Source organism: Enhydra lutris, unplaced genomic scaffold (assembly GCF_002288905.1).
Source record: "Enhydra lutris kenyoni isolate GAN:26980312 unplaced genomic scaffold, ASM228890v2 scaffoldscaffold17, whole genome shotgun sequence".
In the NCBI taxonomy this organism is placed as follows: Eukaryota; Metazoa; Chordata; class Mammalia; order Carnivora; family Mustelidae; genus Enhydra; species Enhydra lutris.
In genome coordinates, this window is record NW_019154101.1 from 7,288,340 (window position 1) to 7,310,667 (window position 22,328).

Consider the following 22,328-nt stretch of genomic DNA (forward strand, 5'->3'; position numbering starts at 1 on the left):
GAGAGGTCCTTTTCATGCCAGACTCTGGCAAACCCTTAAAGGGTCATGACTAAGAAGTAAAGTGACAGGCTGGACTTAGCAATGTCACTTTGGACAGCTCCAGTACCCCAGTTATTCCAAGTATGCCAGAATGAATGAGTGCATGAAACTGTCAGAAAGAATCACAACAGCATCTTCTAACATTGTGCTAGGCCATGGCATGTGAGTTACCCCAGACCTGAGAGTCAAAGTGAGGTTTTTCCTACAGCACTTTGGCAAGAGCCAGAGCCCCAGGCAAGGCCTGTCTTAAAACAGGGCTATGCTGAGGGATTGGAGATTTTCCTTTTATCTATTTTCCATTAGATACAATGCCCTGCAGGCTTGGTAGATTAGGAGAAGTGATGGAGGAAAAATAAATGGAATTGTGGATTAGGGAATTCTTAGTCTGCTCACTCTTGGGTACTGCATAAACCCTAGACCTCTGGAAGCTTTTGAGATTCAGTTGCTGGTCCAAGTGACAAACTAATGGCTAGGGTTAAAGTATAAAACATTTCAGCTGACTTGAGAACACATGGATAAAATTGCTGGGGACACTCAACTGGTCAGTGTTAGCTTGACAGATTAAGCACTCACATTTATACTATGATCTCTTAAACACCACCTCCTTCCAAATGTATGCACTAATCCCATTAAGTACTATAATCTTCATTTCACAGGTGAAAAAAAAAATGTAGACTCAGACAAAGTGATTTGTGCCATGACATTCCATGAGCAAGTGTTGGAGTCAGTCCTAGAACTACTCTCCTCAACAAAGAGAAAGCCTGGGTTTTGGTGTCAAAGGGATTTCAAATCTCAACCTTGTCATTGTTAACTGTGTTCTTAGGCTATACATATATGGCCTAAGGGCATTAGATTACAAAACAGTCCTGGGTCCAACTATCCATCAAAAATAACATTAGTAATCCAATTCAGAAAGCCACCGCCTTCATTACCTTCACAAAGAAGAGGTCATTAAAAAGGCAGTGAAGAGGTTCCTCTATTATCCCACGGAGCTGTTTGTGTAGGCACTCTTGCCGGTAATAGGCTGGACACGTATCAATGTCAAAGAAGATGGCCATGAGGGTCTGGATGGCATAGAAGCACTGCTTGAAATCTGCTTCCTTCAGCTTCAATGGTAACACCCTGGTGAATGTAATATGGTCACTGGGAGTCCCTTGACCTACAGAGAGGTTACCCACTTCACCAGCCCAAGGATGCTGAATCTAATGATAAGAGTCTCATGAGCAAGGGAAGGGAGCCTCAAGAGAAGTAGACGGTGAGCCAGAAAGCAGGAGTCTTTACCTGTGCTCTTCCTTTTGGGCCAGGAAGTTAATTTCAGCCAACAGCTGACTTTTTCCATAGCCTTTTCCACCTTCATACAAAACTGCTTGTCCCTTCTTCTGGTGCAAACATTCCTGCTGTGCCATTTGGAAGGCTTCTAGTTCTTTCTCCCGGTCTGTAGAGAGACAGGGAGCACCTAATACTCCTGCACATTTTAGTAGACACTCCATTTATTTTGCAAAGGTAACTCTCAGAATGATTTTTCCCCCTAGAGTCCTAGGCAGAATCCCAGTCTTTGATGAGGCTTCACATCCCTTTGCATAAAATCAACTCTGGACTATACAGAAATGTGTGCTGGACTTGGGGATTTGCCCCGGAGCCCAAGAAATAACATTAAGAATAATTAGGGACCATACAGACATGGAAGCTACTATATCCTCTTAGCTTTTCGTAACAATTTCCATTATAACAATTTAGTCTTCAAAGTCAGTCACTGCTACATAAAGATAATAGACTAATAGATATAAATTAAGATAAATATAGGAAATATACAGTGTGTGTAGTAATAGTCTTGGTCCTCTCCCAGCTGTCTCGTGATGAAAAATTTTCCTCTAGAGATGACCCACAAGAAGCTAAGCAGACCTCAAAAGCTGAACTTTGACTTACTTACAAAGATTCTTACTAAATGTTGGTACTTTTCAGGCAAAGCGAGAAGACTCTACCTGAAGTGTAAACATTCAACACTGAAAAGAAATGGCAAGGCCTCTTCAAAATTAACATAAATTCAGTAAGAAGGCTGCTCTCTATTTTTTAATATAATGCTTAGAAGCACTTAGTCTTGCATTTTTAAAAAATCACATTTAACCATCTATAGCCAAAAAAATATATATGATTTAAGGTAGAAAACTCACCTAACAAAGGGTGATTTTTATTTCTATCTCTGGCCAAATGTCTCTTCCCAAACATTCTGGGAAAAAAGACAAAGGGAAACGTGTCTAGTAACAGATTGGGATAGATAGAATGTATATCTCTAAATAGCTAGAAGACAACTTGTCTCATCAGCAAGTACTTTCAGATAATTGAAAAGGTCCAGAGTTCTATATAAAAGAGTTTTAAAAAATTAAAAATCTTTGGGATCAGGAAGGGGAGAATACTGATTGCTCTAGGTCCAGAGAAGTAAATTAATTGTGAGGTAAATAAAGAAAAAAAGAACACCCAGATTCGTGACCTACTGGATTCTCTTCCTGTTGGGATAGCAAGAAGTTCACTGAGGAACTAGCTAAGAGTTAAACAGAAAAGCTAAAGATCTCAGACACTAAACCCTCTTCTTATGTCTCTTATTCCTGCAGGCTAGGACTAGAAGCATCTTTCTTTCTAGTTTCATACACTCAAACACTGATGATTCCTATATCCTGATTCTGTAAAAGAGATGGGAATAAACTATTAATGACACTCACATACATCTTCTATGGCCAAGGTATTCATACATCTTCCCTGGGTTGGAGATATTTTTCATCATTTTCTCTGGGAGTTTCTTGAAGTTGTAAGCAGGTAGCATGGATCTTAGATATGTTACCTCATCACAGGACACCAAACCTGGATAAGCAGATATCATCCTGGCCACAAGGCTCACCTTTGGGCCAATAACTGTGTCAGAGAGACAGTAAAGAAAAGGATGGAGAATTTTTGAACCATTTCCTCCACTTTCACCCCTTAAGTCATAGAGTTAATAATCCAATATCCTATTCTACCTGTATATTCATGTCTTGCTACTGCCCCAATCATGCCACAGAATACTGGTCCATTGGTGATACTGATGGAAACAAGCCTGGGGATCGGAAAAGCAACAGTGGGTAAATACCGTCAGAAGCCTCCAAGTCAGGCACTAGAGTTCTCACTCCTTAGATCTAGACATCTAGTTTTAGAGCTCAGAATAGAAAAGGCCAGAGACTGCTGTCTGTCTACATCACATGATGTGTATAAAGTTAAAAAGGCACAAAACAGTCCCCGTATTCATGGAGTTTTAGTTGGGGAGCTATTATCAGCAGAAAGACTAAAAAAGATTACCTTTTATCTGTTGGTTTATATATATTTTTTTGAAGTACTTTCAAATTGATTACCTCATCTGATGTTTTGAGGGATAATTAACAACAAATATGTGAGATATGTAGGGCAAATATTTAATCCCATTTGACAAACAAAATAAAAAACAAAACCCCACAACTGAAGGAGCTAATTAACTTTCCCAGAGTTACACAGCAGAAATCAACAGAACAGTGAGAATGAGAATCCAGGTCTCCTGACTCCTAGCCCAGTGTTATTTCCACTATACCATGCTGCCTCAGATAAAACCCCAAAATGAAAAGTAGATCAACAGTTATCAATACAGGGTTAACTGATCAAATAATGCTAGAATGTCAGAGTACAGGAATAATCAGAGGGTCAGGCTGTTGATGGAAGCCTTCCTACAGCAAATTAGTCTTTGGAATACATTTTAAAAATGAGTAATTTTTAAAAAAAATTCATCCATTCGTGTATAGGTTCAGTCACTTAACAAACACTGAGAAGTATGTACAGTACCAAGTCCTGGGCTAGGTGTTTAAAATATCTTGCTCTGAAAAAAAAATTATCTTGTTCTGGAGAAGTTCAGTCTCAGGCAGTGGGAAGGTGGTAGAAATTGAGGGAGGTGAAGAGACATATTTATAAGTCAGCAAGACAAATACAATGTATTAGAAATCAGTACAGCCAATTAACAGAGCAAACAGAATGGACATACTAACTCATACTAGTCAGAAAAAGCACTCAGAAAGGAAAGGCTGTATGATTGGACTGTGCAGGATGAAGGACTGCGAAAGCAGGGCAACAGCTTCTGTCCAGTGGGAAAAGGCAGAGACTCTGAAAAGCCTGCTGTATTTGTGCAAAACTAAAGCGGTTCAAGATGGCTACAGCACTGATGGTGTGTGCAGTAGGGACAAGTGAAGGGAGATGTGGTCCTACCTAGGCCAGGAATGGGAAAGCATTAGAAATAGGAATTATTTAAAAAGGGGGCATACACCATTCCAGGAGAAGCAAAGGCTCAAAGGTGGCAAGTTCTTACATAACAGGGAATAATTAGATTTACTTGATGTTAAAATTTACTTGATGTGAAAATTTCATGTGACAGATATGATACGTGGATGGAGAAAGAGGGTATAATGAGGCACAAATTACTTTCAAGTTAAATCTACAAATAAACCATTTTTAGTTATTTACAGAGAGCATGAAAAGTGGCAACAATGCTAACACTATTGTTTCTATGCCATCAAAACTCTCCTGCCTTCCTCTAAGGCCAGGATTGAGGACTTTTTCTTGGGCCCATTGTTCAGAGTAAGAGAAACCCAAGACCTGAACCAGGCACTTGGTTTTGCTGCCACACCAAGAATAAGACTAAACATCTTTGGATGTTTCACCATGCTTCCTTCATCTAAAATGCCCTCTCTCGCTTTCCTCAAATGTTGAACTTCCTTTCTCAACCTGGTTCAAATGTTATCTTTATAGTCAAGACTCCTCTGTGACCCCTGGAAGAATGGCTCTGTCTTCCCATAGCAATTTGCTGCAACTCCTGTAGCATTTTATTCCTACACTTACATTTCATGGTATTAAAATTAGTTGTTTACTTAGTGGAGGAGGCAGTATTTTATTTCTCTTTACATTCATCACACCTAGCATGTGCCTGGCTCGTGAATGCTTGCCAAGTGGGTGCATTCACACATGCAATAAACTCAGCTACTAACAACGTTATGAGAATGAACAAACCATACTATTCTCATTTGATCATTTCTTTCTTTCTACTGGACTTTAGAATTCTCCCTTGCTCTTCCTGATAGTCTGTGTTCCTTCTTCTTCTTTTTTTTTTTAAAAGAGATGTTCTTCACTGATGAAAAAACTATATTCTTTAACATATGTAAATATACAGAAAGTGTTTCTGGTGCCAAAGGATTATAATGATGAGATTCTGAGACTACATTCCCTGAGTCTCAAAAATATTCTGGAGAAACAGTCACCAACCAGAAAAGCCTGATTAATCATAAGACTCAGAAAATCATCTTTTTCTGTAAATGAACTGAAAACTGAAAGTATTTCCTAGATTAGAAAGAAGAATTTAGGAAATGATCCAAGGTGAATAGGGTCACTTGGAAAGGAGACCAGGAATGTGTTTTTGGGTCTGGGCAAGGCTGACATCATGCAGAGGCCTGAGTTGTAGTCCCAGCTACTGATGTTACAAAGCAACTCTGTGGTTACATCTCTACACTTGGATTATGGGTGAAGAAGGCAAACTTTAGCACCTGCTTAGTACAGCATTTCCCAAAATATGCTCCTCAGAACAGTCATTCTTCTGGATGTTTTTAGGTCTTTCTGGAGAAAAGTGTTTGGTGATCAAGTAAATTTGAAATGTTGATTGAAATGTTGATGAAACAAGTTTCTTTATTATAAGACTACTCAGAACTTTTTGCTATTAATGTATATTGCGAACCTCCAAGAAGGAAATATAGTTTGCATCACTTCCCAAACACATTTGGCCATGAGAATCTTCTTTTCATGATTTATTAAGGAGCCAATGTTCTACCAACTACACTTTGGGAAATTACTCAATTAGTTATTATCTTCAAGGAAAAAAACACTGACCTGGAAACTAGCTTTCAGGCTCTGACATTGTCAAGCTATGCAGCTTACCAACATAATCTCTGGATCTTAGTTTCTAGATCTTAGTTCAGAAGGTCAGATTAAAAAAAGGGAGGTCAGATTAGATGAACTCCAAGATTATATCTAGCTCTTAAAAATCTACTATATTCTAAAATAAAAAAGACCAAAAGCACAAAGCTATGATCTGAGAAATGAATATCTCATTCAGGAGTAAAGGCCAAGGGCAGGACTCTCGAAGGCCACATGTCCATGTAAAATTCAAGAGCAGAAGAGACCAGCACTGGAAGAGATGGCCCAGCACACCTATATTAGAGAGAGAGAAGTGGGAAGTGGGCTGTAGGAGTACCTGCAGATCCCATCAGGTTTAAAAGAAGTGCCAATATATATGTGCCTTGGGCTAAGAGTTTGATTATCTATGAAGCATCTGAAACATCTTTCCTATCTATAAAATAAAAAGTTGGATCAGATCATTTCTAAGTTCCTTTTCAGTATTAATACTCTATAAGAATATTAGATGATATAAGATATATAAGAATATTATAGATATTAAAATGCCTCTACAATAGTATCACATTAGTAATATGGGTTTTCCCTTTTGGAGAGTATTTACATTTTATAAGAGGCAGCTGTTAGGTAATGAAAATGATATAGGATTTGAGGATAGAAGGTCTGGGTTTCATTATCAGCTCTGCTGTATGCTAGAAACTCCTCTTCTGTGGCCTTAGTTTCCTCACATGGAAAAGAGGGATAAAAACATTCACACTTGTAGCATATACAAAATATCCTATCTAAGTTGAACTGCTATGTAATTTTTATTCATTTTGGATAAGTATGGCAAACAAATCTCTGACTTGATGTTAATGTTAAAAATAACTTTTCAAATTTATTTATGTATATACCTTCCTCAGGGCTTTCTAGTGGGGAAAAAAAAGTCATCTGAAAAATTCTAGCCCACACTGTTATAGTGCGACCAGTGGGAACATGGAATTTTCTATACCTTTATTAGGAAAAGGCTTTTGTAAAAGGTGGGAGGGTGGGGTAGATAAGGAGGAGGGAGATCAGTGAGAATTCCAGAAAAAATCAAGGGATAGGAAACACTAAGACTGAAAGGGAAGGAGAGTATTAACCAGTGGTGGTCCCTTCCTATCTTGGTAATTGCCCTACAACTTCTCCCCTCCCTGTAGATAGGCAGCCTTTGTTCTACATTCCCACGACATACAGATATATTATTTGTATTATATTAATTTATACATTTGCTTGTTCCTTTGCAGTGTTCTTAAATCTTGTTATGGGTATTTGGTTCCTCTCTCTTCCACTCCATTAGGTAGAAACTTATCTTCATTTTCCCTGAGTACTGCTACTACCTAATTCTGTACCTAATGATTCCTTAATAGAGCTTATTTTCTGACTTCCCTTAGCATGTTCCCTCCCCTGTAAGCAGATTCTGGACACTCTCTACCCCAGCTACTTGTTACTGCCTCCTACCCTGCCTGAAGAGCCCCCTGGGGCCTAAGAAGCTCCTCTCTGCCCCACCTTCCTTCTCACTTGGTCTCAGCAAGATTCTCCCAGCAGAAGCTGAAGATGCTGAAGGAGCTCTCCAGGGCATGTGCACACTCATCTGGCTTCTTATCCCCTGGAAGGCCAAAAACACAGAGGAACATGCAGCCCTGGGACAGATGACAAAGAAGGAAAAGAGAAGTTTACCTGGGGAAAGAATATGCTTGCCTCAACTGGACAAACTCCCCTGAGTGAAGCCAGGGCACTTCCCCACTGGTTTTCTGTTAGGAATGTTGAGTAGGATTCATGAAATGGACACTGGGACACATCAACATGGAGATTTAAAAAAAGAAGAAGAAATAATAAAATCTTGATTTAACTAACTCTTCAAAGAACTGAAATTTAAAACACAAGAAAAACTGATGTCAAGAACTTTTCAAAAATTCCATTTCTAGTATATAACTTGAGCTATCTACTCACATTTTTATTCACCTATAATGTCATGTATTATGATACTGCTCTTTTTCAAGCTTCTCAATGATCAGAAATATCTGATTATACTCACTTAACTAAAAGAACGAGAAAAATATGCTTTTGCTCTGACAAGGATTTTTCAACAAGAATTGAAAAAAAAAGGACATGGAGAGTAATCTTTAGTTACCTTGAAAATTAAATTAACCAGAACATCCCATTCTTTAAATATTACTAGTTGAACTTTCGATGTCCTATAGCTTGTCACAAAATAAACAGCAGGAATTTGCCTTACACATGTGTTATGTGTTATGTGTTATGTGTTATGTGGGGAACAAGACTATTATCCCTCACTCACCTTTAATGCTGATGCGTCAAGTTTTCTTGTACTTACTTTCTCAAACACAAAGATCTGGCTTAGCTGGCCACCCCCTTTCTCTATGACTGTGGAGATATACAGGGCAGCCTCCTGGATAAGATGACATAAATGCAACATCCACGCTGTCTTGTTGAATTCTAGGCTGACCAAAACCATAGTCACAGTACGGAATTCGGATATGTACTCCATAGGTTGCCCTTCATCAATCTACAAAGACACAGTGAGTTATCTTGCCTGTATCTTCAACTCTCAGTATCATGTCTAAGCATCTGAATTCTATATTCCATGATGAATATGAGAAAATAACTTACAAATGTCAGACACAAAACTTAAAATTCAGGTTTGAGAAGTATAGATGTACAAACCAGTACACTTGGAATTAAAACTGTTTGACTTTAAACCTAATTCACTGATGAAATTTGCCACACTTTGATGTTTTCTCTTTATGAGTTAGTTTGATATGCCCATTCTATTAATCATTATATCACTTACTAAGGGATTCATATAGATTCATATATACACAATTGATCAACACATATTTACCAAGCATATACTCTCTACCCTGTTTACAATGTACTAGTTTCTTGAAGGACAAACTGAAAAACAGATACGTCTCCCATTTGCTAGAACTGAGAAATCTGAAATTATGACACGTCATCACAGGAATTGGTACAGATGGGGAAACCTGCTGGCATTACAACGGAGAGCAGGAGATGAAGATGAACTGGATTAATAGGAAAAGATCATATATAAATGTAGACCTGTCAACATAAACACACACACAGTCTACATGATGACTCAAGAACTAGGAAATAACCTTCTTCAAAAGGTTTTTCATTATGTGCTTTCGCAGGGTTTGTTCAAGCGCAGAGTCTGGATCCAACTCCAGGGCAGTTCTTAGAGTATCTGAGAAAAGGAAAACAAACAAATTGTCTCCAGCCATATGCAAAATTTATCTTTGAAATTTTGGGCTTGGGAAGAAAGGACCAAGTAACTTACCAGCACTTGTCCGGTAATGTGGCAGGTAATCAAGGCACTTGTCAAAATGCTCATCAAAATCAAATGGGTCAATGATCCGCATATCTCTTAACTACAGAAAGGAACTGCTCAATTGTACGCCCACCCACCAACTGCATTACTATTGGTCCCTTAACAGAGGGGCTGAGGATGCCATTTCCCTTGTTGATCATGTATCTTTCCAGCCTCATTGTTCTGCCTCATCTAACTTTCTGGGAGGATATCCCCCACCTCCCTCCAAAATAGAGTTCCAGTGGTTGTTGGTTTGGTCAAGCCATATGCAACCACCACCAGAGCACTGCCCTGTGCAGTAGGAAGGCCTTTTCAGGACGTGCAGTGGATGGGACCAGCCTCCTACCTTCACAGCTTCATCCTCCCTCATGATTTCCACTTCAAACATGTACTGCTCACAGAGCTTCCAGCAGTTCCAGGACAAGACAATCTCATTTGCCTGAGCCAAACGCTGCGCTACCTGGACATCATCCACATCCCGCCCGATCACCAAGAGGTACTGTCGCTGCTCGTCTCCAACAATAACCTGGTAAATCCGACCTGCAGATAGACCTATCCAGAAAAAAGGAGACAAGTGGTGAATAGTCAAACTCAACTGGAAAACTATGCAAAGGGTGGGGTCTGGAATCCTTACATTGCTCTATGTATCAGGCCAATCTTGTTATTGCAAAAATATTAGGTGAGCTTACCTTCAAAAATATTACTTTGCCCTGGATTTCCTTCTGTCATAAGCATACCCAGAGACATTCAAATAAACGTGGGTTGTATGGAAGAAGAAGCAAGAGATCCAAGGCCTCTAAGATTTCTCTCTTTAAAATTGTTCTTCTAATAAACAACCAGGTCGTGATGGTAGAGACCTAATGGTTATGCTAAGAAACTCCTGCCACAGTGACTATACCACCTCCTCAGCGTATAATGAAGGCTAAGTGATTTTACCAGATAAAATACCAATCGGCATTTTACCAGACTTGGGCTTTGCCATATACTTTTATTCTATCTCCTGTTTTTCTTATCCTGAGGCATTTCTTACTGCTAATATTGCTAAAAAACTGGTTTGCTTGCCAGGGAAAAAAGGACTATATCCGAGTTAAGCTTGCCCTTAGTTAAGTTACCCAATCCAAACTAAAAACAAAGGGAAAATACTTTCTAAAGAATTGCAGAGACACATACTTTTGGCCAAGATGGATTAACAGGTGGTATATTTACCATAATTCCCAGAACAAATGAAGAAACTAGAAAAAACACACAAAGTAACAGTTTTCAAGATACTGGACATCAGGTAACAAAGGATAATGATACCTGAGAGATGGGAAACAAACAAGATGAACCCTTTGGTACGCTAGTTTACTGCATGGAAGAGTTTCCAGGACTTCTCAGGGAAGGGAAGCCCAGGTATAGCCCAGAGGACACCTCAAGTTGAGGAAACAGAGCTAGGATCTGAGGAGGCCAAGCTGGCTAGTGTTTGCAGGGCATTGTGAGTACTGGAGAGAAGTGTAGAGAAAGAGAATTCCAGAGAATTGTACCAGATCCCCTACAAGTCTTTAGCTGAGTACTGAGAACTATTAAGTACATCAATGTCAGCAAATTACCTGAAACCAGGGAAAGAACCACCTGAAAAGTTTAGAAGGAACAATCCCCACATCACACAGGGCTGGCAATAGTTCCTATTCCTACTAGCCAGAGTGTCAAACTTAGTAATTCACAGGACATTAGGTACACAGTACTTAGAAGGGGTTTGCCTCCAGAATGGGGGCAAAACCAGCCCTAGACTAAACACTGCTGTGGTCCCAGCAAAATTTAAAAGCAAAACCTGAAAAAAATAAAGCTAACCACACCTCAGAAGTATGTACAAGAATATTTATAGAAGTATAAAAGAAATCCAGCATCCAACAAGGTTAAATTCACAGTGTCTGGCACCCACCCCAAAATAACCAGGCATGCAAAGAAGTAGGAAAATATGATCCACGATGAGGAGAAAAATCAATTAATCAAGCCCAACCCAGAATAACGCAGATGACAGAATTAGTAAATAAGATTAAAAGTTATAACTATATTCAAGAACCTAGAAAATGACTGAGTAAGTAGAGATGACAAAAAAAAAAAAAAGGTCTCTAGTGATAGGAAGTGATATTGCAGTGAAAACACTGCAATAGAAACTATCCAAAGTGAAACACAAGGAGGAAAAAAGAAATGATATCAGTGCCTTGTAGGACAATTTCAAGCAGCCTAATATGTGTATAACTGAACAGAGGAGGTGGAAGAGAGAAAAAATTTACTTGGAAAAATAATGGCAGAACATTTTCTAAATTTGATAAAACCCCAAACCCTACAGATTCAGAATTTCAATGAGCTGCAAGCACAAGTGAAGAAAACTATACCAAGGGACATCATAATCAGATTACCCAAAACCAGTGATAAAGAAAAAACCCTAACATCAGCCAGAGGGGGGAAAAGACATTATATAAAAACAAAGATAAAGATGAAAGCAGATCCCTTTTGTGATATATTTTTCTGTCCCCTCATTCTGCCTAACACTCTGTGTCTGTTCCTGTGTGTTAGGAAAGTCAGCTACATCTCTTGTTCTTGAAAGTAGTGGGCAGGATGTGCACTTTTAATTAGTGGCACTGATCCTCCTCCACAGGGCATGTGTAGCTGCTTCAGAGGCCAGAGGACCTGGGCACTTTGGACAGCATGCAAGGGCAGGGTGTGTAATTTTAACAATGTGTGTGCATCCCCCATGGGAGGTCAGGAGATACAGTGTTGGCAGGGATTGCCTGGGTCTTCTCGGGGAGAGGATCCACAGCACCAGGACTGAGGCAGGTCTGGCTGGAGGGGACAGGGCACAGTACGAGCAAACCCATAGGTAGTGGTGTGTTTATGATGAGGGGCAGGGGAGGGAAATGGCACATGCCAGCTCCTTTGTTCCTGGAGAAGTCCCTCAGAGAACTCTGAGATTAGTAACCAACTCTCCTTCCCATAAGCCACAGGTGCCTTTCAAACTTCTGCTTCCAAGCTGTATCTCTGCACACCATTTTCTGTGCTGTCTTTTTTAGGGCAGAGGCTCAGCTTCCTATCACTAGCTGAGCTCTCAGAATCAAGCCCACTGTTTTTTAAAGTTACAGGCTTTAAGTCCCACTGATAATAAGCACTCTTGTTACTTCTCCCTCTCCATTTGCCTTTTGCTCCCCTGCTTGTGCTCTCTGTCAAACAAATAAATATTTAAAAAAGATATGACACACACACACGCACGCACACATGCACACACAATGGAATATTATTCAGCCATAAAAAATGAAACCTTGCCATTTGAAACAACATGGATGGAGCTAAGAGTACAATGTTAAAGGAAATAAGTCAGAGAAAGACAAGTATCATATGATTTCATACCTATGTGGAATTTAAGAAACAAATGAACAAAGGGGGAAAAAAAGAAAAGGCAAACCAAGAAACAGATTCTTAACTATAGAGAACAAACTGATGGTTATGGGGTCGGGGGATGGGTGAAATAGGTGGTGGGAATTAAGGAGGCCACTTGTGATGAGCACTGGGTGATATAAGAAATTGTTGAATCACTGTATTGTACACCTGAAGCTAATGTAACAGTTTTTCCTCCAAAAGGTAACTTTTATTAGTTTCTTATATATCTTTCTAGTGTTTCTTTATACACATAGGAATAAACAAAAAAATTCTTATTTTTCGTCTTTGTATACAAGGTAGCATACCACAGGGCTTTGCATCTTGCTTTTTCTCAACTATATTTTGAAGCTCTATCAGAATACCTTTTTAAAGTTGCAGAAAATCTCATTGAGTAGACATATTGTTTATTTAAACAGTGTCCTTTAGATAGTTTTATTGAAAACCATATTGCAATAAAAAATCATGTACCTATAACATTGCACACATACTCAGGTATACCTACAGGATAAATATTTAGAAGTGGGATTGCTAGGTTGAGAATAAATGCATTTGGAATCTCAACACAGATTACCAAAATTATTCTTCATAGAAGTTGTACCGCTGTTGACTCCCACTAGCAGTGTGTATGAGAGTGTTTATTCCTCATTGCCTCATCAACAGTGTGTTCAGGATTTGAATTTTTGGTATCTATAGGTGAGAAATAATCTCAATGTACTTTCAACTGGCATTTTTCTTATTATGAAATTGAATATTTTTTCACATGTTAAAAGAGATGTATTTCTTTGTCTATGTACTATTTATTCATGTCCTTTCCTATCTTTCCCATCTCTTAAAATATTAGTCTTTTGTTGATTTCTACGTGTTCTATTTCTAATATTTACCCTTTGTGTATATAAGTTGCAGATTTTTTTTCCAGGTTGTCATTTATATTTTGAATTTTTATAGTTTTTTTTTTTTTTTTTTTTTTAATTTATCACTCTTTTAGTAGCTACTACCTATCTTTAGCTGTAGGTCCTGGCCTTCTCTGGTATGGTAGATCCCAAATTTCTCCTGTATCTCCAGACTGCATTTTGCCACCAGGGTAATGATGTCACTGAGTTGATTCTGTTTCACTGTCCAGAGTGCCAGGAGCACATTCCCTGCAGACACACAAGACAGGATGACAAGGATCAAATATCTGGATTTTCCTGATCTGGGCAAAGCCCCCAATAACGCAGAAAATATCATGCAAGGTGTCAGGCAAGGTTCTTTGGCCCTATACATTATGCTTGGTTAAAATACTGCCTTAGAGCCTCAAAACCACTCATCGTGTAAAATACAAGACAAGGCAGAAGCTGAAACGTTCCTATAGTTTAAATTATTTTTGATAATCTTTCCTCCACCAGTATACTAACAGAATGGGAGGGGCACTAACTAAGAGGTTCATAAAATGTAAGTTCATGTTCAAATTTAATTTCAAGGGTGGCTTAATTAAGTTTAAGTTTAAAAAAAGAGGCCAACTCTGGCATACAGCTATCAATGATCCTGAGAATTCTCCAAATAGGAGATTTTGACTCCTCCCTATCTTACACATAGCTTTTGCTCTAAGGACTAAGTTTCTCATTAGTTTTCTCATGCAACTAAGTGCTTTATAGGCACTTATTTGTCTGTCATTCAATTAAGCAAAATGTAAAGCATCTTTGAACTTAATATGGGCAAGGTTTTTCTATTAGACTGAGAGAATCTTTGAGCCTTCTTCATTTTGTTTCCCCAGGGCCGAGTACATATTAAATAATAAAACAATGCTGAATAAACAAATATGCCAAATTCCACCTAAATGAAGTTTTCCTCACTCGCAGTCCTTTAAATATTCAGAAAAACTGAAAAATACCTGTGATATTTAGGATATCTCCTCCAAAACAAAGAACATCTGAAATCAAGTAAAAGAGAGAGGAAAATGCATCAAAATCAGATATACTAGATCATAGCAGAATTATATATGATTAGAAGAATGGTCTACTGAGTTTTTCCTCATATCTTATCTGGTCTATTTGTTCTCTCCAAGGGACCCTTTCCTTTCCCTTAGCTTCTCCCCAAATCTGTCTGTATCTATATCCATCTTCTTGAAAATGAAAGAAATACTGCTGTTCTCTTCAAAGTCATCCCCCTGGACTCTGGATCCTAGCTCCTTCTACTCTTTCAAGAATTCCACTCCCTCCCTTATCTCCTCTCCACTGGATCATTTCCATTAATATCTTTAAAAATGAAAACAAAACACAAGAAAGTTTATCCACCTATTCTTGATTCTACCTTTTCTTGCTATTAGCTCCATTTTTCTGCTTCATCTCCAGCAAAAAATTTCTCAAAAGTGTTGGCATATACAATTTGCTCCTTGTATCCTAGTCACTCTTAAACTTTTTCTCTACCATTCTCTTCTCCACTTCAGTAAAATTTATCAAGATCATCAGCGGCATTCACCTTGGTAAATTCAGTATTTTCTCACAGCACTGTACTTTATACCTTTCATTTTCAATTCAGCCAGCCCAAGCCCTCTTCTCTTAGAGACACTACTTCTACTTTGGCTTCAGGAACACCACAATATCCTACCTGGCTGTTTTATAGTTTCTTTTTTAAGTTCTTTCTCTCTAATCATAATCTGTCCTGGAGTCTCTCAAGCCTCAGTCTAAGGCTCTTTCTCTTTATTTACACTCTCCTCATGTGGACTCCATCAGTTCCTAACTCTAACATCTTTATGCCATCAACTCACTTTTTGTCTCTAACAAAGATCTGTTCTCTGAGCTCCAGGTTCCATCATAGCTACTGACTTCATTTCTCCATTTGAATGACTTATTGACATCTCAACTCAGTATATTCAAAACAGAACACCTGATTTTCTTTCTCAAAGTCCAGTCTTGTCCATCTCGATAAGTGACACCACCATCATTCAGTTACAAAAGCCAAAAAAACATTCAGAGTCACTTTCCTCACTACTTTCCACTGATAGCAATATACCAGCAAATCTTGTCTATTGAACCTGCAAAACACATTTCAAATCAATTCATCTCCTTATGGCTCCACTGCCTTATCCCTAGACCAGGGGTTTCCACCTTGCCTGCAACCTTGGCTTCAACATTGGAATAGCCTGTGAAACTTTAAAAAATCCTTATTTGGGGGCTTACCCAAAGGTATTCTGATTTAGTTCGTCTGGGGTAAAGCCTAGACACCAGGGTTTTTAAAAGCTCCCCGAGTGGTTATTTAATGTGCTGCCAAGGTTGAGAACCACTACCCTAGACCAAATCAGCATCATCTCTCCACAGCTGCTACAACTTCCTCCTCTAGCTTCCATTCTTACCACTTGCTCTCTATCAGCTCCCTATAATGCAGTCTCCATGAGGCAGTTAAAACGAGCTTTAAAAGTGTAAACCGGGGGGCACCTGGGTGGCTCAGTGGGTTAAAGCCTCTGCCTTCGGCTCAGGTCATGATCCCAGAGTCCTGAGATCGAGCCCCACATCGGGCTCTCTGTTCGGCAGGGAGCCTGCTTCCTCCTCTCTCTCTCTGCCTGCCTCTCTGCCTACTTGTGATCTCTGTCTGTCAAATAAATAAAAATCTTTATAAAAAAAAAAAAATGAGACAAACCATAAGTGACTCTTAATCTCACAAAACAAACTGAGGGTTAATGGGGGGAGGGGGTTGGGGGGGTGGGATTATGGACATTGGGGAGGGTATGTGCTATGGTGAGTGCTGTGAAGTGTGTAAACCTGGCGATTCACAGACCTGTACCCCTGGGGATAAAAAGATATTATATGTTTTAAAAAAATAAAACTTAAAAAAAAAAAAAAAAAGTGTAAATCGGATCACATTACCCCCTTGCCAGAACCTTTTAACAGTTTCCCTTTATACAAAAATATATAATCCAAACTCCTTGTGGCCTACAGAGTTCAACGATCTCCAATCTCACCTCAAGCCACTCTTCTCCCTGCTAGTTATGTGTTAGCCACACTGGTCGTCTTAGTTCCTAGAACACGACAAGCTTCCTCTCATTTTAGAAGCTTCGCACTTGGCATCCTTCTGCCTGAAATACTTTACTTCTCACTCTTCACAAGGTGTTTCTCTCATCCTTTGTGTTTCAGCTTCAGAGGAACCTCCTATGACCACCTTACTTAACAGAGAAGATCTCTCACTCTACAATTCTTTTTTACCACTACACCCTATTTATTTCCTTTGTGAAATGTATAATCTATAATTATCTTGTTATCTCTCCCACAAACATGGAAACTTCAAGAGGGCAAGTATTATGTTTTATTTTCCCCTGTACTTCTATTACCCAGTAATTCCTGATGTTATAATTTCCATCTCTCCCTTTCATCTAAACTTGATGAGAAAAATCCAAAGGCCTTTCATAAGTGTTCCTCAGGGGAAAGAGGTGAGTCAAATAAACAAGTTCCTAAAGGAGATTCCACAAAGTAAGAATTCTGGTGAATCTCAGAATTATGCACATGACTGTATGGACATTGTCAATAAAAGAAGGGAATGTTATATAAGTACCAAAGGTTTCAGGACCAAAATAATTGCTGGGGGTAGGTCTAACTAGAGGAGGTTTTTGCACACCCTGCACCTTTTACAGTGCATATCAGAGAATGGCACTAAAGGGCACCCGGGTGGCTCAGTTGGTTAAGCATCTGCCCTCAGCTCAGATCCGATCCCAGGCTCTCTGCTCAGCTGGGAATCTGCTTCTCCCTCTGCTGCACCCCCTGCTTCTCTTCTTTCTCTCAAATGAATAAATAAAATATTAAAAAAATATTTTAAAAATTAAATTAAATTAAATTAAAAAAAAGAGTATATACTCAAAACATTTATGGCACATATAAGGAGCTATTTATTTTTTCTTTCCCAGATTAGGCTAATTTCCATGAGCTTAATATATGGCAGAAAATGAAGAAAACACTCATTCCTACTTCACAGGATCAAAATGCAGTAAGAAAATGAGAAAGTTTTGTAAATTATATTGGATATAAACAAATGTGGCACATTACATTATTGTTAGAAGAGGCAACCTGAGGAATACTTTATTTTGAAATAAGATATAAACATTCAAAGCAAAAATTAAAATTAGTTTCCCCCCTTTCTGAACATTGAGTCAACAGGATGTGAAAGTAGGTAGAATGGGAGATACAGGCAAAAATCTAGCTTGTTAGTTGCAAGAAAGAAGAAATAAAATAAAAGCCTGCTTCTCCCTCTCCTCCCCGCTCATGCTCTCTCTCTTTCGCTATCTCTGTCTCTCTCTCAAATAAACAAAAATCTTAAAAAAAAAACAAAACAAAACATGAAGCAGGAATGAATGAATGAATGAATGAACGATGATTAACACTAAATGAATAACCCTTTGGTATCTTTTCAAGTAGCCCAGACCCCCTCCTGTTACAAACCCTCAGGAGCCCAGCACACCTCCTGACTTCCCTACAATAGTCACTCACGCTCCACGATGTCACTAATGTAATAACTGAAGATGTGGGCCAGTTTGTCCATGTCATGTTCCGACTTGCAGGTCAGGCTGAACCTATCCATTAATGCTGTAAACCCTAGCATTACAAAAACAAAACAAAAATACGTTAGCTGCAAATCCTGAACTTTTAGGCTCTATTCCCTGCACGCATCAGGCCAGTGTAAAGAAGCAGATCTCCTCCAGTTAAGTAATTGTATGACCTTTTAACAAGTGTTCATATTCGTAACCTTGGCTGGTTACGAATACCCTTGGCTGGTTGCTGCCGCCTCTGAGAATTTAGAGAGCCACACCCCCCTTCGTTTCGAGGAGCTGCAGATGAAGATTCACCCACAAGCACCCCCTTTCATCTCTAGCCTGTTACCCCGTTTCTGCCATTGCCCTCTTTAAGTTCTCTGGCCAAGGAGAAATAGATTTCTCCCCCACGTGAGGAACGGAGAGACCAATGACAAGGGAGATGGATTAAAACTTTATGGACAACTCAGATGGTGAGCTCCTCGAGGTCAGGCACCTTAAGATCACTCATCTTCAGATCCATGACACAAACTCCACAGTATTTGTTAAGTAAGCGACTCTCGAAGTAGCTGCTGGATCTCTAATTCCCAGAGCAGTGGCAGGCACACACTTAGGAACCCAGAGAAGGAATTAATTGAGCGGAAGAAAGAACTGGCTGAAGCGGTACGCGTATTGGGAGAAAACTTGGGTTCAAAGCCTGCCGAGTGGTCCCGCAAAGTCCTTTCCCGTTTCTGAGTCTCCTTTCATGTCTGAAGTGAACTCTAGGGCTACGCCAGACCATTCCAGAAGGAGTCCTCCCGCTCTGAAACTGACCCTCCAGGTTTCCCGAGGAGGCGGCGGCGAGCAGTTAAGCCGCGCCTTTGCTTGCCTCAGCTACAGGCCCGTAACCGCCGACGCCTCTCGGAGCTGGGCCCCAACCGCCGCCCCTCTGGGAGGGCGGGAGAGCGACGCGCCTCCCCTCACCCGTCACGTGGACGCCAAGGAGGACGCCCTGGGCCGCGGCGAGCTCGGGTTCCGATCCCCGGGGCTTCCTGAACACCAGAAGGTCGGGAAGCAGCGCCGCCAACCGGGCCTCCACCGGCCAGAGAGGCGGCAGCGCCGCCACCCGCTCGCCGGTTGCCATGGCGGCGGCGGGGTTGCCCGCCAAGCTACCGGAAACGGGGGTCCTCCGGGTAGCAGCCAATCCGCAACGACGGCCTTGGCGGGTCCCTTGCACCAACCAATCAGTGCGGGCCTTCTTGGGGGCGGTGCCAATCCGGCGCTGCCGGGGCCCCGCCTCACAGCCCCCTCCCTCTGCTCCCTGCTCGAGACCTCTACGAGGTAGAGAAGCAGCGGACTTGGAGAGGGGCAGCGCGTTCCAGACATGTTTGAGATAACGCTTGAAAATCTTGAACCGTGCGCATGCTTCTGCAGTAAGATTATCTCAGTGTCAATAGAGGGGTCTTCTATCATCAGAGTGGAATGCTGGCTCACCGAATTTCTAAGGGCAGTGTTCCATTAGCATCTGACTAAAGCAACCTCAGTATGGTCTTTAAATTTCACACCCTTAGGTTAAGGCTATGTAATAGTCACTGCCTTAAATGTCAGAGAATTTCTTCTGTTTCTCTTATCTGCCAGGACAGGTCTATAGGGTGTCTCCTGAGAGAGCTCCTGGGGTTACTTTGCTCTAGATCCAGCTCCTGGTTCCATGTGTGGTAAACGCCTGTCCGAGGTTGCCCGTCAGTCGCTCAGATTCTTGGGAGAATTCACATTAGTAACAGGATGAGTATGTTGTGGATTTTTAACAATCAGGAAAGCATCCGTGTTTTTTCTGCAGAAATTAAAAAAAAAAAATCTAAAAATTACAGCTTCACTATCTTTAGTTCTACAAGACCCAATCAGTGCTGTTTAAGTGATAACTGATGTGAAAATGTTGGGGTTTGGGAGCAAACAGCCAAGAAAGAATTCTTGAAGCATCTGCCCTGCAAAAGGTTTTATTAAAGCACAGGGACAGGACCCTGGGTAGTGAGCAGTGGCTGATTATATCCTTGCAAGTTGGGTGGGCGTTAGGGATAGTGTAAAGAATTTAGAAGCAAAGTTTCCAGGATCTTGAGGGGCCGTTTATTACCCTCTACTAAAATCTTAGTCATGAAACCCTCCAGATGTTTTATCAGTGGGCCATATGCTTGGAGGATGATTGCCAACATATATTTTGGGGAGTAAAGATAAAGAAAGCTTCCAGACGATTTTTTTTTTTTTTTTTTATGTTAAAGGAAATCCTGGAGGACAGGCTAATGTCAAGCTAAGGTTGCCTTTTGCTCTTAGCAAGGTATTAAGATGTAGGCAGCTGAGTTCCTAGAGGAAGGTCACTCTGCCTTTTCAAGTACTGGTCAATGGACTGTAAGTTGTAAGGAAATTTAATTTTTTTTCCTGTATTTCTTTTACCTTTGTTCTCCCCATCAGTAACTGAAAGGCTTATTTTGCTTGTGGAATTACCTCATCAAATTTTGGTTAACACTTACAGTAGTAAGATGAAATATACAATCAGCACACAGGTGCAGAGAATACTTCCTTAGCAGGAGGGAGGGCCAAAAGGGAAGAAAAGAGTAAGGGGAGACATACAAGTAAGAGGCCTGGACACTGCAAATTTGACACTGTCTATGGAGCTCCCACGTCTGTCTACAAAGATCACAATTTCGACATTATAAACACAACCTAGAACCTAAGAAATGTGAAAACTCAAAAATCCCTTTTTAGAATTTTTAAAAATTTATTTTAAAAAATAACAATTGCAATGACATCAATGATCGATCATCTGTATTCCCCCTACTGCTGGGAGAAAAACCTATATTGTTGAGTCCCAAAGGAAAATCAAGACATTATTATCAGGCACCCAACAGCCAGAAAAAGCTCTGTTGGTCCAGTGGTATAGACACTGACATATGTTCAATGTACCAGTGCAATTAAAATATATACATTTACAATTATCTTGCCAAAAAGAGCACTCAAGAAGTGAAGTAATTATGCATTAAACCAATTATTCACTCATCCATTCACTCTCTGCGTCTATGAAGTCATCACTACAGTCACAAGGACAAATAAAAGAACTAGTAACAAAGAAAAAAAAAATCCAAACTTCAAACCCCCCACTTTGCGGGTTATTATTAGGTGTTAAAATGGCCACAACAAAAGGGTCAGGAGCTATCTGAAATGCAGTGACAAAATGACAACTGAAACATTTCTTTCAACAAAACACAACTCAAACTTGCAGAAAAAAAAATTCTGCAACAATATGAGGTTGATACTACTATGTACAAACTTACAGACACAAATAAATAGCATTTTAGGACTGCTGTTGGCTTAGATCTGAGGACTTTCTTTCTGATCTCTGTATCTTAAAGACTCCTAAACAAACCAAGGGTAGAAACTCCTCATTGTTTTTAGTGAACTATCATCTGAAAATCTTGGGGCTTACTGAATAAAATCAACATCTGAAACTTAAGTCAAGAGCCAGAAGTTTCTGGTGAGCCTATCAAAGGATTTGGTCTTTCCTGACATGTGAAAGCCAGGATAGATGACTAGAGATACCAGGGACTAGAGAGAGATTTTACTTCCTGCTTTCTTTGTATAGCTCTGTTCCTCTTTTTCCATCATTCCAATTATTTCCCTTCGTGATGTTTTCTTCAGAGGGCTTATTTTTCCCTCTTAATACAATTAGAGTAATAAAATCAAAGAAAGAGTCAATTCTTACTCTTGGTATTTAAATCAAAACCAAATGATCTTTAAAAGAATTAGGTTTTCCATGTCTAGAGAAGGCAGCAACTCTTTTCTCAAACATCATCATAGTTTTCCCCAGATTCAACATCTAGAAATAAAATTAGAAATAGAGTAGAAAATTTCTGAGGCACAGTCCTTCTGGGAACTGTAGCCTAATTCTTGACCCTGCCAGTATCACCACTACCAATCGCCAGCTTATCCTCAGAATGTGGATGCAATGTAAAAACCTTTCTGCTATACAAGGCCTGTGTAGAAAAGGGGAAACATGGACACTGGCACCAAAGAATCAGCTGCCAGAGGAAG

General features: G+C 39.9%; 1 protein-coding gene across 12 annotated transcripts in view; it reads right to left on the minus strand.

The window, feature by feature from the left end:
• The window catches only part of LOC111147511 (adenylate cyclase type 10-like), a 41,440-nt gene extending 22,048 nt beyond the window's left edge, over positions 1 to 19,392 (minus strand). For 8 of the 12 annotated variants that reach the window (XR_002640634.1, XM_022503542.1, XM_022503546.1 and 5 more), the window contains exons 1-13: positions 18,229 to 18,438; positions 14,646 to 14,684; positions 13,771 to 13,914; positions 9,705 to 9,910; positions 9,329 to 9,419; positions 9,147 to 9,235; positions 8,345 to 8,536; positions 7,528 to 7,649; positions 3,051 to 3,127; positions 2,757 to 2,946; positions 2,211 to 2,266; positions 1,321 to 1,474; positions 972 to 1,161 (exon numbers count right to left, since the gene is read on the minus strand). Coding sequence is in view for 11 of the 12 variants with exons in the window: in XM_022503542.1 (XP_022359250.1) it covers positions 972 to 1,161; positions 1,321 to 1,474; positions 2,211 to 2,266; positions 2,757 to 2,946; positions 3,051 to 3,127; positions 7,528 to 7,649; positions 8,345 to 8,536; positions 9,147 to 9,235; positions 9,329 to 9,419; positions 9,705 to 9,910; positions 13,771 to 13,914; positions 14,646 to 14,684; positions 18,229 to 18,340 (1,662 nt within the window). In the remaining variant the exon portion in view is untranslated. The other 4 variants (XM_022503535.1, XM_022503538.1, XM_022503539.1 and 1 more) reach the window with 4 other exon arrangements.
• Between the last annotated feature and the right edge of the window lie 2,936 nt (positions 19,393 to 22,328).